Source organism: Pseudopodoces humilis, chromosome 17 (genome assembly GCF_049639895.1).
Source record: "Pseudopodoces humilis isolate 2021_Gansu_Grassland_sample_001 chromosome 17, ASM4963989v1, whole genome shotgun sequence".
Classification (NCBI taxonomy): Eukaryota; Metazoa; Chordata; class Aves; order Passeriformes; family Paridae; genus Pseudopodoces; species Pseudopodoces humilis.
The window spans coordinates 3,522,088-3,537,340 of NC_142216.1; the positions used below are offsets into that span (position 1 = coordinate 3,522,088).

Consider the following 15,253-nt stretch of genomic DNA (forward strand, 5'->3'; position numbering starts at 1 on the left):
TGCTAGAGGCAGAGTTTATTACACTACGCAGGCTAAGAACCCTGGGCAAGACCCCACATGGGTAAGAATCGAACCAGCTCTTTATCAAAAAGTTAATACTATAGTCAACCCCAATCTCCTTTGGTCATTACAAAGCAAGAGAAATATTAAAAGAACAGTATTTATACACAGAGGGAAGCTGAAGAGAGTCTGTCCAGCCCTTACCCCCCCACCCCACTTCCAGCAGATTCTGGTGCTCAGTCCTGCGTCTCTCAGGAGCAGCAGAGTATCAAATCTTCACGAGATGTTGGGTTGCTGGGGTTTTATTATTATTGTCATCAATAAAAGCAATAATTACCAAGAGCTGCCATTCCTGTTCCTCCCCAGGGAGGGCCAAGGGGCAACACCAGCTCCCCCCTGTGTGCCCGCCCCGGTGCAGGGGATGGCCGTGCGCACGCGTCCTCTCGCCAGCGCACACACGCAGCACAGCTGGCACAGGCCATGTGGTCTCTGATCCCTCGTTTGTACGCAGTCTTTTAAAAAAAATATTGTATTATAATAATAATATGAATTTCTCTTTCCGTTTTGTGTCTTCTGGAAAAAAAAAACAAAAAACAAAAAAACGAAACAACAAAACAAACAAAAACGAAACCAAAAAGAAGTGTCAATCGTCCGTGAGGTCCTGCACAAAGAGGACTTCCGTGTGGCTGAGTCCGGCCTCCTGCAGCGTGGGGGGGTTGGGCCACTCCTCTGTAGGGAGGCAGGGCAGGACACGGCGAGGGAAGTTGGCCTCGATCTGGAACTTCTCAGGGCTTTCTTTCAAGGAGAACAGGAAGTCGTGGATCACCTGGGAAAGCAGCACAGAAATAACTGCCAGCTGGGGGAGCAGTGACACAGCCAGAGCGAATCCCTGGCATCTCGCGGGGGAAGGTTCCCAAATTTGCACCATCACTGACTGCACTGTAGATGTGAGAGCCATTTCTTTGGCACACATGAAACTCGCCTTGGCACAGAGTACTGGGGAGACCAGATACTGTTTCTGGCTCTTCCTACACCTTTACTTCATAGAGAGCAGTGAAGTATACAATGTTAGGAGTTGGAAGAGACCTTAAAGTTCATCTAGTCCCACCCTGCCCTGTCATGGGCAGAGAACACCTTCCAGCTTTTCAGGTAGAAAAAAATCTTCTTCTATTTTCTCTCCTCTTCAAGCTGGTGGAACCAGGCCCCACAGCACTCTCCTTACCAAGGAGCAGCTCTGCCTAATAAAAAGCCACCATTCGGCAAAGTCCAAGGGAAATAAAGCTTTGCTGAGCCACCTTCAAGTCTCTTCCCTCCCTTGCTCCGGAAGGCCCCTCAGCTCCGCCCCAAGCTCACCGTCAATGACTGTGTGAAGTGGAATCGGCGCTCCACTCTGGAATCGTTAGGCAGCTTGAAAATTATCTTAACGCTCTCTGGGTCGTCAGGATGTGGTTCTGGAGGAAGGCATTCTGACCTCCTCTCCTTCTCCTCCTGCAGTGTCTGCAAGGCAAGGAGGGAGCAGGAGCAATGGCTGTGCACTGAACTGACCTTTGTGCCCATCCCCTGCAGCACAGCTGCTCAAAGGAGCCTTGAAGGACGCTCAAGGCCCAACCAAGACAAGCAATTCCTACTACAGGCCAGGCATCCCACAGGACACTGCAGCCTCTCCTGAAATCCCTCTGCTCTCACCTGCCGCCGCCTCTCCTCTGCCAGTTTTTGCTGCTGCACTTCCTCCTCCTTCTTCTTCTTCCTCTCCCTTTCCTCCTTCCTCTTGCGCTCCTTTTCCTGGTCTGCACGCAAGGATGCCAGATATGCCTCGTCCTGCTGCTGCCTCAGGACTTGGGTTTGGTTCCTCTCTTCCCTGAAAACACAACTGGGAAGTGGTCAGGGCTAACAGGCCCTAAAGTGAGGGGGGGCAGGCTGAGGGCAGACCCAAGGGTGCAGGGACAGCCTCCAACTCATAGGAGCACACAGCAGGTAATGCCTTGGAGTACCACAAGCTCCCAAAAGGCCAAGCCAGGTCCCCAGAGTCCCTCACAATCTGCTTCACAAGGGTGGGTGGAACTAAAAAGGCTTCTGATCCCCTGCAGCTTGACAGAGCTGACAGCACAAGAACAGTGCCCAGGATTCCTGCCTCGTTTTGAGACTCTTCCTGGTTTTATCTCCTTCCGGTAATTCCTTGCACATTTAGAAGTGAAACATGTTACTGGGCCCCCACATAGAGGGTGGGGCAGAGGAGGGATGGACAGACAAAGTCAAATGGTGGGATCCTGTTTTGGGTGCAGCCTGTACAGCCGTAAGAGTCACCAGGGACTTGTGAGGCCCCACCAGAAAAGCAGCCAGAGCTCAGCACAGCCAGCCCAGGCAGCAGCACACACTCACCAGCTGGCTGTGGACACCAGCTCTCCTGCCTGCAATGCCTTTGCTCCCACTTGGATCTTACTATTGTCCAAGCTTTCCCTGCAAAGCTCCAGCATGCCAAAGGTGTGCTCCAATTGCAGAGAGCAGAGTACTCACATCCACCTTTCAGTGGTGGGTTTGTGTGTGCAACACATCTGGCTCCCTGGCTATAAGGTGGCCTGAATTTTGGACAGATGATCCCCCTGGTAAGAGGAGAGCCCATGGGCTGTGTTACAGAACAGGAGGTGCTGAGCTATGTGCCTACACACAGTGTCTGAAGGGAGGAAGGGGACAGAGCAGAGCCTGCCTCAATAAGGTTTGTGCTACTGGAGCTCTGGTTCCACCCTACCTTTCCAGGCGCTCGGACACCAGGTATGTCTGGTTGGCATCCATGATGAACATCAGCTGATTGATGAGGTCATCAGCCTGGATGAGACCTTCCAGCCGCCCAACCACGGTCATCCTGCGGTCCTTGAGCATGATCACGGCCAGGAACGGGTACGTGTTCTCCCGCAGAGCCTGGGACACTGGCAACAGGCACAAACGTCACTACCCCATCCACAAGGGCCACCAAGGGCTACAGCACAAATGTTTCCATCTCTGAGGGCCAAGAAAAGCACCTTCCCCAGACATTCTCTCTTCCAAGGCAGAAAAGGCCTCAGGCTCCATTTTGAAAATTAAACCCTGTAAGTTAGCAAAGGGAGGAAATGGCTTTGGGAGCACAAAGACTGATGGGGAAAAAACCCAAGCTTTCAAGTAATCAAAAAAGGCTGTTTTAACTCAAGCAGGAAGGAAGTAAATGGCTCTAAATGTCCATTCAAAATGGGACAAAGCCATGGGTCTGAACTGCAGGAAGAGAAACACCTGCTCAGGTGATTAGGATTGGTTGGACTCTGGAAGGAACTGTCCTGGGGAGATGGCAGTATGTCCATGTTGAACATTTCTGAACAGATTTAGGTTGGTTTTGTTGGAGGCAGGCTCTGTCTGAAGCAATGAAAGGAACAGATTATGTGCTTAAATTACTGCTCATATATGGCTGTTGATCCCCTCCTTAGAGCACACATGGTACATAATGCAAATTGGAGTTATTGTTATCAAGGGAGTCCCCCAAACAAAATCAGAGCAGTTCAGGGATTAAATGGAAGGCCAAGATCCCTTCCAGCTCTGCTTTCTAGGCTGTGACTCCAAAGCATTACAGCAATGAAACAGGAGTAAGTCAAAAACTGTCTCCTCAGAGAGCTGTTCTCTCAAGTGTTGGTAACTGGGAGCAGAACTATGGAGCCAAGAGTGACCCATATTTAGCATTTTCCTGACCATGAAGCAGAAATGGTGGAAACAACACAGGAGCCATGAACAGAACTTTGGGAAAAAGCCCCACTTGCAGCAAAATCTCACCAAACTGCTGTCTGGCCAGGTATGAACAGCTCTCAAACGTTGCCCTGAAAATCAGGCCTTTGGATATTGTTTTCATAATTTCTAGCCACTTTCCCAGGAAAGTAACTATAAACATAGATGTTTATACATTCCATTAAAGATATACCTTTTAATAGACGTCTCTCACAACCAGTGTGGTTGGGAAAGTAGTGACCTGACTAGCCAACCCCTGGTTGGCTGTCGAAAATCTATAAATACCGAAAGGACACAATAAACCTTCTTTCATCACACTTTGAGCTGTGTCTGTGTGAATCATTTTGTGTCCAACAGTGACACTCAAACACTGGGCTTTTGAGGAGACACAGAGATTGGGTGTGGATTATAACAACTGTTTCAGAAAGGGAAAGAATGCACCTAACAAGTCCTTCCAGGCCTCAGGCATCACAGAAGCCAGTGTTAAGGACAGATCTAGCTGGATATTTGTTTCTTCACTCAGCTTATCTCCAGCACACATCCACCAACTCCCACTGACAAGGCACTGAAAGCACCCTAAATGCCCACAGCAATGAGCACAGAACTACAACTACCCAGAAACACACAGAATGGTGGAGGTGAAGATCAGAATGTATTCCCCTGGCATCCAAACCTTTTGAGATATCCCAGGAAACCAACACATTTCCCTGTGCAATCATGAAATCTCTTGTCTACTTGCACAAAATACAACAGAGCGTTTCACATGTGTCAGTTTGTCAAAGAGCATCTGGCTTGTTCCAGAGACAGGAGGGGACAGGTAAAGCTCAGGAGGGACACACTCACCTCTGTATCCCTCTGGTTTATTGGTTGAGCAAGCCCAGAAGAGCATTCTAGTGTTGATGAGGGCGATGACCTCAGGTGCACACAGTGTATTGCTGGGGGATGAGAAGAGACCATGTGAGGGAAGCTGCATTTCAAGTGCAAAGACAACTGTTTGGGAAATTCTCCTACCTACCGGCAGAACTCATCTGTGTCTTGGTGGTCATCTCCATGAAGATAAACCAACAGGAAGCGCAGCTCCCGCTTGGCATCGTTCAGTGCCTTGGCATAAGAACAGAGGAGGTAAAGTTACAGGGTCTCTGGGCAAGGGGAATGCAGCACCCACCAGGCTTGTGTGACTCAGGCCATTACTCTGCCACTAGAGTGGTTTTAGTGAAGCAGCAGTGGAGGATGAACCTGTCAGACCTTCTAAATAAGCCTTTACTTAAGAGGGCTACAGTGGTATTCTCTCATATCCTCTCAGGATGTGGCTTTGGAGAACACTGAACTTAGAGTGAAACTGGGTAGGCAATGACATGGATTGACACCTCAGCTGCCTTGCCAGACTCAGCTGGCACTGAAGAACCTCCTTCACCCCCTTGGACTCACAGTGGCCAAGGCTGAGCTCTCCCTTGAGCCTACCTGGGACACAATTTTCAGATCACACCAAATGAAAATTGTATTAAAACAGGTAATAAACAATGCTGCAGGCCCCCCAAAAACTAGACAACAAATTTAAAAAAAATCCCTCCCTTTCCACATCTACAGTGTCTGGGTTGTACCCACCCAAGAGCATTTTTAATAAGACCACAGGCTAAGTGCACAATATGCTCCCTCTTTTACTGGCATTGAATTTTGGTAGCCTAGCCATTCCACAATTACTTGAGTTTGGATTCCAGGATTTTTAGACAGAGGAGTCTAAAAAAGCTGCAGAGGTGCTGAGCTCCATCACTGTACAGTGTGGGGCAGGCTCTTTTTTCCCAGGCACTTGGGAGGCAGTACTGATCCAACTGTCTGATGGGATGCTCTGCAGGAGACCCTTCCCTTGGTTGGGCTGAAAGAAGCTGTGAAAGAGGCAGTGTCCATGGGGACATCCCTCCTCTACAGAGAGCCCTCTCAGATTTGCTACATGGAACACTCACCTCCCATAATATCTTAGGGGCTCCCTCTCAATTTTGAGGCTCTGCAGTGTTGTGAAGTTGCATTGTGATACAAGCCCAGGCAGTTAATCCCAATTTGGTGAACAGAAGGATAGACTCTGGCACAGCACACCAGTTTATAAAAACAAAGGCAGGATTACAAAGAAAAGCTGTCGGCTACAGAGTCACACAGACGGTCGAGGAACAGCCAGAGCAGCTTTGCTTTCCAACTTTGCAGGCTTGGCAAATCATCAAGCCTGGCAGACACTGGTTTCCCAATACACTTGTTCACTAGCTCTCCATTACCCTGTTAAGAGAGTTTGGGGATAAATGCCAGGCTTGTAGATGAAAAGCAATTTTACCATGTAGGCCTTGATACCATGTGGCAAAATCCCCACTCCCCAGTTCTCCAGGATCTAGGCATCAACATGTGACACTGACCTGGCTGTAAGTTCCCTGGTAGAAGACAGGGTGTATCCTCCCATATTTCTCCTCAAACATATGAATAAATGAAATAATGTCACCCACTGGGTCGGTGACACGACTACGAGGATCAGGGCGTATAAAACGCATAGCAAACCTAGGAAGGAAGCAAAGGACACTGGAAATTCAGCTCACTGACTTCTTGAGGAACAGGTTTTCTTTTCCACAGACAGACACTGGGATTCATAAAGAGGAAGAAAATCACAGCTGAGACCCTTGAGGGTTTATAATCTGAACCTAAACTGACACCCACTGGCTCCAAACTGATACCACTGCTACAGAACCAACCGCCAATGAAGATTCATCTCGTGCCAGGGATCAATAAAGACCCAAATTCTGTGTGATTAAAGTTCCAGCTTCCTCTGAAGCATCAGGCACAAGCCACACCAACAGTAGGAGATTTGAGGAATTTAGTCCAAGATGGGCTGTTAAAAGCCACACAGTTTTGTCCAGATAACTTTGAAAACTGCATTTCTGCTAATCCAGAACTAACAGTTCCAATGTACAAACAGTTGCAGAAAGGGAACATTACACTAGGAGTCCTATGAAACTGTCATTCCTCTGAAGCTGAAAAGGCTTCACTGCAAGGCAGATATCAGTGTTGTTTAGTTCTACTGATGCAGAGAAGATACACTGAACTTTGGAAACGTCTTTAATGGGGAAAAAAAGCAATACAACAAGGAAAACTGCCAAACCAGTGCAGATGGCAGGACTGCTGGCTATTTACCACCCCTACCATTCCCTTTTCCTTCTATCAATGCTGTAAAGGAGACAAGGAGAATTAGTGCTTTGGGGCAGTAAAGGGAGAAGAGGCAATAGACACCCAAGGGAATAAAGCAGAGCTGTTTACAGTTTGGGTTTTGCCAGATAACATCCAGGAATTAGGGTAGGTTAACTTGCAGCCCAGTCCAATGGGACACAATTCTGATGTTTGTCCAGGAATACCAAACAGCTGGACACTGTTTTGCAATCCCTTTGTGTGGCAGTCAGACTGTAACGCTATGTGGAGTTAGAGCTCCAAATAAACACTTAATTTACTGCTGCAAGGTGCTCTTTTTCTCTGCAATAAGATTTATTTCTTACTAAACAGCATAGGAACTTTACAACACTACAGATAATGCCAGTAAAGCAAACAAATGGAAAATCTGCCATGAGGCTTGAAGATCTAAGTGACAGAGATCCAGCCAAATCTGAGCTAGTGTGCTCCCTGATGCAGTCAATAAATGAGTCAGCACAAACAAGAACTTACCTAAATATATCAAGTAATGTGTAATAGGTAAATCGGAATGGAAGCATTATGAAGTAGTAACCCCATCCTAACAGGCCCTGGAATTACAGATAAGGAATTAATTTTCTTAACTATACAGAGAGATTAACAGCACCAAGTCTTACAGATGTTCATGCAAATTTGTTTGTAAAACATTAATGAAAGTAATTGATTCTGTATTGTAGTTAATACATGTTTAACGGGGGCTTTAAAAAGAAAAACATTATCACTATCATGTGGAGGGGACAGTCCTTTGTTCTAATTCAGCTGATCAAAAGTCTTTACTACATCACAGCAAGATAGTCTATGACAAAAAAAAACGTCCTCATACTGTGAATCACACTATGGAGAAAATCTCCACAGCAGTAACAGAAACTGAAGGAATACCTCTACATTTTGTGTTCGTAAGATAAAATATTTAGAAAGGAGATAACAGCATGCAAAGAAAACAATTTCTTTCTCTGTTTGCAAGTTCTGTGTTCATAGAGAGTCAGCCAAGAAGCAGTACAAAATCCACTGTAAGATAACTTGCCCTTGGCTGTGGCCTTGAGACAACGTAGCTGTAGATCCTGTGGTCAGCTGTATTGACCTGCAACTGCCGCAGTGGAGGAGGATTAAAGACACTTGGGACACCCTCTTGCTCATTCAGTCGGTCCTGCACAGCTGCCTTTGACATAAGAAAGAACAAAGGGAGGTTTCAGGCATTTGATGGTTTTTATACTTTGGACACTGACAGTGGGTATTACTTGTCCACAGCCCCCGGGCACTGGATAAGCATGATTCCTGTCAAGCAGCAACCTCTTCCATGTGGAAAGCCTTCTCCATGGCAGCCAGCACACAGGCTCCACGGGAGGCCACACCGTGCGCCAGTCAAGGGATTGTTCACAGCCAGAATGACTTTGCTGTGTTTGGCTGAAACCAGCTCTCCAGACATGTGGAGATACAGCTCTAAAGAGCTACTTGGGTAAATCCAAAGGTGGACAGATGAATTTTACTGGTAGGGCCCACCCTCCCAGAGGGCTGAATTTAATCCAGATACTTGGAAACTGCTATAGATCTCATTTTCAGTGGTACCTCTATGTTCCAGTTGTGCTGCTCCAGTGTGTGGCGACATTGGTCCATGGACTCTATGCCAGTCAAATCCTAAAGAAGAAGAATAAAAGCAGATGAGTTCCAGGAAGTGTTGCATTTTGACTGCTCTTAACAATGCACAAAGATGATGGGAGTTACCAGAAGACATTATCCCAATGCTCAGTTTTTAAGTGCCCTGCTCTGAGTTTTAGAGCAGCGACCTGAGCCAACTCAAATCTATAAACACACAGGAGGCCTCAAACAGGCCTTTGCACTCTTCCAGCAGCAGCCAGCTCTCAGTGTGCCTAAGGTCTGTCGCTACAACAGCGCCCGGCACAGTCAAGGGTTTAACACAAGACTGCCCACAGGCCTCACTTTGAAAAGATGTGCCAGGCCAATGCCCTCAAACATCACCTTAAACTCAAAATATGGACAAAGCATTTCTGAAAACTCAAGATGACTGTTACTCCACTCACTGCCAGCATAAACAGAAACTAAAACCAAAACAAGACAGGAAATACTGAAGGTGAAGTTCCCAGTATCACAGGGGAAGTAAAAAAAGTACAGTAAAAACAGTATAGTAAACAGTGTAGTAAAAAAAGCAGGAACAGTCCAACACAGGGCCCAAAAAAGAAACCAGTCCAAACACACTGGCAAACCTCAAAGCCACTGGGTGTATTTTAACCCTGTGCCAATCAGAATTTCTGCACAGGAGATCAAACAATTGTGTCTGTTATTACAGGAAGCCACATCAATATCTCCTGAACAGAGACAAACGTTTGCTGAAGGGAACATCCCTGTCACTGTGCTACAGAAACATCTCTCCCCACTGCACTTGCTTTAAGGTTTGAGCAGACATTTTCCTTGCTTCCTTGAAAAGTCCCTGATGCACTCCTGACAGGCTGACCATTTAAGAACGCACTGAATTGTTGTTTTTTTTTACTGGAGAAGGATGGTGCATCTATTTCCCTCCCTGCCCCCATTCATACATTCCACATGCCATTTCCACCCAAGTAACAAACACAGTGGACAAATGCCCTATTCAATCTCTGGGCTCAGTTCAAACTTTTGAGCATTTCTTGGCTTCTTTCTCACAAAGTCTCCAGATCATTATCTTCTCTCCAATCTACTGGGCAAAAATCATTGTTTCATTCTGCTGCACAGAACCAATCAGACTGTTTGAAGCATTGTGACTGAAGAAGCTCAGAAAAAAAGCGCTTCAAGTTGCTGTTCAGTGGTGTATAAATATTTATTAAAAAGTAAGTCTGCAGCAAGCCTTGCAAGGGAACACAGCAGAACCGGGTTCCACAGAAGAAATAAAGTTTAGTGAACTCAACTCTTGTTGCTAGAATACCTTTGATTAACACTCAGTTTCATAATTTAATGATTTAGCTAGTTTTAGTTTAGCTATCTCTCTTTAAAGATGTGCTTCACAGAGTAAAATTTAGGGTTTGTATTCTGACTTTATTTTTTATTCAATTTATTTTGCATTCTGACTTTATTTTTTAACCTGAACTCCTACAGCAGGCACTTCATTGTCTTTTTAGAAGGACAGCATTAAAGACATCTGCAATCTACTCAATTAATTGATTTTACAGTGGAGCCACAATGTGTTTATTCCAGAGCCTTAAAAGTCTTCTGATGACCATTTCTCAACACCCTGGAAATTCTGCTGGTGTTTACAAGATTCAGAAACTTATTTACGCCTTTGTCTCTAAGTGCCTGGATTATCTGCAAGCACTGAGATCATCACCGAGCATTCCCTCCTTTTTAAATTATGCAAAATTCTTCTGCAGTTTTAGGTCAGAAAGCAGCCGAGCTATCAGCAAGCATTTAATGAGCACTGAATCACTGCAGCATTTGCAAGAGTTCCACAGGGACACCAGAGCCAGTTAACTTCACCCTTCTTGACCATCACCACAGCGACAGGCAGCTCTAGTCACTTCTCAGTCTTCTACACAAGCTCTCCAGGGAGGTGAATTTCCTTGTATATTTTTCCTTAGCATCTTAATTCAGCTGCTCTCAATTCAAACCAGAAGTGACAAAGCCACTTCAAGCAGCACAGTGCCGAGTGCTCCCGCCACTTGTCTGTTCAATGGGGCTTCACAATTAAACACTGCAGGAAAAAACTGCCAGGCAAAGGCAGCTTTTAAAACTCAACACCTTGTTGGCTGTTAATCTGATGTGCTCTAGGATGTTCTGAGAGACACACCAGGGTTCAGAATGACCCACACCCGATGTCAGGAACCGAGGGACCACAGTTGAACTGCCACTTCAGACAACTCTTGCTGGCAAACACTGATACTGGTCATTATCACCCCCAAGACATTCCTACAGCCCCTGCTTCACCAAGTCATGGAAACAGATCAGAAACTTGAAAAGCCACATCATTTCCACTGCCTCACTCACAGCATCTCTGGTGAACTTTGTTCACCTGCAAACGTATGTACATGGCAAATGAGCACATTCTTAGTATCATCGGGGCTAAGAGATAAACCAACATCTTCAAACCTTGTTGCTCAGATCCTGCTCACTGTGGTCTCTTATTAGCTGCCTTTAAGAGCATGTATCTTACGGACATAATAAGTAGTTAAAATTAGCCCCATTAAACCAGCACTCTCAAACCTTCACATAAGTCCAAGCTCAACACAGTGGCTAATATTTAAAAAAAAATAAATTAAATTCCACAAATGCCAGGAAAGTTCAATAGAGCCTCCTCAACCACCACACAAAGGAAGAGTGTTATTGTAAAGCATAATGAAGCTTTTACTGGAGGTAATTATTTGTATCTCTCACCTTTGAGACTGGTCAGAATCTTCTCAGTACCAAAGTAGTGGAAAGTACAATTGCATGCCTCAAAAGCAGAAGGAATACTTCTGAGTGGACAAAGGTTGTAAACTGGACTTACGAAACCATTGCCTCTGCAGATACTCTCTGATGTTGAAACACAGCACAAGAGATGCAAATCCACAGGACTAACTGACACTGCTCTTACTTCCCAACCCACTGTCAAATTCCAGAGAATGATTTCCAAGGGTAAACATCTGAGTTCTAATCGGAAAAAAAGCTTTAACCAAGAGTTTCTCATTGCATATTACAGCAAATGCCTTTCTGAGGATTTTGATCGATACACTGAGTGGGAAAGTTGCCTGGAGTTTCATGTTTCCTCCTTCCCCTAAATCAGAGCCATATCCAGCCTTGAGCATTCTGTTTTCCCAAGCTGAAGTCAGAGATGGTATCATGAGTGCCAAGTCTTTTTCAAATAACATTCCATTACTTTACATTAGCATATTACAATATCAGACATCAGCCCAAGTTTAATGGGCACAGATCAATAACCTGATCCTACAAAAGCTGCTCTGCTGTTTCTTCCATCTCCCAGATGAATCATATCTCCACAGCTTTCCTAAACTGCTCACATCAAACTTCACCCTCCAAATGTCAGGACAGTGAGGTCTTGACAGATGAAAAATTTAGATGCTTTTATTCCCTTACATTATTAGCCGGCTCTCTGACAGTAAATGGGAGGCTGAAAGCATGCAAGAGTCTTTGTTGTTTTCATTTCAAGTTTATCCCAGTTCTATTGTTTTGTTTTCTTTTTTCTTTTACTAACCTGCCCCAGCATGGTGCAGATAGCTGCCCTGTTCCAGCCCTGCCCACAAGGAAGCTGCTGGTTTCAGCGTTCTGCCAGCAAAGCTGTTTGTAAGAGCACTACAGAACCCACCACACAAACATCAGTGGAATTAACGCAGAGCAGGCACTAACACAGAACCGTGCCCAACAGCTCGCACCAGGACAGGACAGCACATTCACCTCTGCATGAATAGGTGCACTCTCCAGCAGAAGTAGGAAAAACAGTTTAGGCAACAGCATCTTCATCCCAAACATCTGTTTGCTAGGTGAGTAGCAGTCCCTGCTCAATGCTTCCCTCTGGCTCTCTATTTAACTGAGAGTGTTCTACTATTCTGTACTTCATCTTTATCATCCCGCCTTCTTTCCTAGTCTGCTCTATTCACTGCAGTGGGATAAAACCTTCTGTGGAAGCGCAATGCTCTGTCATCATGGAATGCTGTACAGCCTACTTATGATGGCACATCACAAAGCATGAAGTTATCCTTGAAAACACTGAAGTGCTCCCTGCAAAGTCTGCAGGGATTCCTGAACAAGCTGACTTGCAGCAATGTACAAATTATTTTAATGAGACTTAGTTAATCTCTCCAGACACCACCTTCTTCCTATTGGAGTCCCAGAAAAAGTCTTCAGGTGGACTGATTTACTTTTGAGGAAGCAGCAGGACTCACACCTGAGCCCTTCTCAGCCAGGTGTGACATATCAGAGAGGGACTCACCAGTGGGGTCTATCATTAGCCCTGGAGAAAGCTGATCCAACACACCCCAAAAGACTGAAGATCCTGGCTGGTATCCAAGCCTTCTGGACCACAGCTTTCACATCTGACTCTGCACAGCAGCAGTCTAACTGTAAAAATTTTTCCCCTTTACAGCCTGAGGAGTGTTTCCCTGTGCCTGAAACCAGGGCTTGACAGGAAGCTGGACTAAAGTATGAATCTATTCTCCTGCCTTCTCCTGGCTCCCTGGCAGCCCCCTGTCCATGACAACACCAGGCAGCACTGGGAAACAGGATTATTTAGTTTCACAGTTGGTTTGAAAATGGCAGCAGGGGCAGTGGTGAGAGCAACTGGTCCTAATTGTCCAGACTAATCAGATGAGCAAGAACCAGGATATCTCACAGGAAGAGAAAGGGACCTTTTGCATTCATATCCACAAAGCCCTCACCTACTCCACAGGAAGCACTGGGACAGCAATGGTTAACACTGCTCTGTGCCTTTTGTCTGTATTTAATTTGACTGCCCACACAGCTCAGTCTGTGGTAGACTTAGAGGGGACATCTGTAAAGCAAATTTCCTCATAGGTCCAGTCATGGGAAAACACCTCAGCACATTAACTCAGGGGGCTGTGAATCAGGTAAAGCTTGGGAAGTCAATGTGTGGAATGATGAACACCTGCACTGTCACACCTGAGGAAGGCAGGGCCAGATGCGTCTAGAGTCCCTTTAAATCAACAGTTAGATCACACCAACCTTATAATACACAGTCTTAAAAAAAACCAAAAACATAATGTAAAGCAACAAAAGCATACAAAACACTCTTAAAAGTAATCACGGTATTTGTAAAAGAACTGCAATCGAAGGGACACCACATATTGTCCTACAGCTCAGAAACAAACTCAAGACACCTCAAGATAATTTGCATTGCTCAGCACATTTAAGTACTCATCACCGAACAGCCCTAAGTATTTCAGCTGCCCAGGACTGTTCTCTCCCCAATAAACTACATCTTCAGATTGTGTTTATGATCGTTCATCTGCTACACACCCCTAGGCCTCGCAAACCAAAGGTTAAGCGACCCTGCCTGCGTTGTGTCTGCAGTCTCCAGCAGCGTTACCCAATCGCGAGGGGCAGGAACCGTGTTCCACAGTAAGCCACTAGATAAGTCTTCCTCGGTGCCAGGAAAGGCTCTCCAGCTATTACCAGGAAAATTTTCAGACTAATTAAAATGGCCGGGACTTACCAAGGAGTTTTTCCCGCACGGAGTTTTGCTCAGCAGCCACCTCTCGCCTTTCCAATTAATGATGACAGAACATCGCCCCGACGAAGTATTAGGGGCACGGAAGTCTCACTCACCCCACCCAGGACTAGGACCACAGGTGTCTCTCCTCTCACCGTCCCCTCGGGCCCAGCCCGACACCCCGCTCCAGGACGGGCCTACCCGGCTCTGTGAGCCCCATACCCCCCAGCGCCAGCGGGGCGGGCCCAGCTCAGCCCGTTCCGTGTCCATACACCACCTCCCCCGCTCCCGCTGGCCGGCACGGGTCCCTCAGGACGTGGCACCTGGAACTGCAGCAGCTTCTCAGTCTGTTCCGCCGTCAGCTCCCGTTCCTCAGGCGCCGCCATTTTGCCGCCGCCTCTGACCCGCCGCTCCGTCACTCACCGGAAGTGACGTTGCCCGCCCACACTTCCAGCCCAGCCCCGCGCGGCGCGGCCAATGGCTGTTTATCGGCCGGCACCGGAACTGCTGGCCCGCATTCCGGACATAACCGAAGTGCTCTAGGGCCTGTCCGGAGATGCCCGAATCCCATCGGCGGCGGTTGCCGCTCTCGGGTGTCCCCGGAGGGTGCACGTAAAGTTCCGAAGTGTGCCGAGCACCGCTGGGGTGTTCCCGGCAGATGCACGAAGAGTTCCGAAGCGTGTTAAGGGCTGCTCGGGTGTTCCCGGAACAGGCCGGGGATGAGGGGGCAGCCTGTTGCTGTGGGAGAGGGCCCTGAGCCCAAGGGGGGAGATACGAGCCGAAGACCCCCGGGAGCTGGCTATGTTCCCGTCACCGCGGGGGCTGCCGGACACCGAGTGGGTCCAGCCCGGGCACCTCCGGTCCCGTCGGGTGCGTCCCGCCCGCTACCTCCGGTCCCGCCGGGTGGGTCCTGCCCGGGACCCCTCGTCCCGCTGGGCCGCCCGTGCGCCGGGCCCAAGATGGCGGCGGCCGCTAAGATGGAGGAGGTTGTGAGGGGGCCCCGCTCCCACCCGCAGCTACGAGCGCCCGCGTGAGGGGTCGGCGCGGCGCGACCGCGGCTAGTCGAGTCCCGGGGGAAGCAGGCGGGCAGCCCCGGCTCCCCGTGCCCGCTGCGGCTGGCGGGGGGGGGGGGCGCCCCCGTGAGCC

General features: G+C 47.5%; 1 protein-coding gene across 1 annotated transcript; it reads right to left on the bottom strand.

The window, feature by feature from the left end:
• FAF2 (Fas associated factor family member 2) lies at positions 1-15,213 on the bottom strand. Its single transcript, XM_005523643.3, has 11 exons — positions 14,431-15,213; positions 8,527-8,595; positions 7,985-8,119; positions 7,435-7,511; positions 6,144-6,282; positions 4,760-4,845; positions 4,588-4,679; positions 2,747-2,924; positions 1,687-1,858; positions 1,354-1,497; positions 1-826 (listed from the first exon to the last, which is right to left on the bottom strand). Exons 1-11 carry the CDS (start codon positions 14,491-14,493, stop codon positions 644-646), a joined length of 1,338 nt encoding a protein of 445 aa, XP_005523700.1. The 5' UTR covers positions 14,494-15,213; the 3' UTR covers positions 1-643.
• Positions 15,214-15,253: the final 40 nt, after the last annotated feature.

What these genes read in the sequence shown, in the direction of transcription:
- FAF2 (XM_005523643.3), bottom strand. Translation starts at nt 14,493, where the DNA reads ATGGCGGCGCCTGAGGAACGGGAGCTGACGGCGGAACAGACTGAGAAG. An exon ending in AGCACAACTGGAACATAGAG is followed by an intron (nt 8,120 to 8,526) that starts GTACCACTGAAA and finishes CTTATGTCAAAG; the next exon opens with GCAGCTGTGCAGGACCGACT. An exon ending in CAGAGGAGAGGCGGCGGCAG is followed by an intron (nt 1,498 to 1,686) that starts GTGAGAGCAGAG and finishes CTTGCCTTGCAG; the next exon opens with ACACTGCAGGAGGAGAAGGA.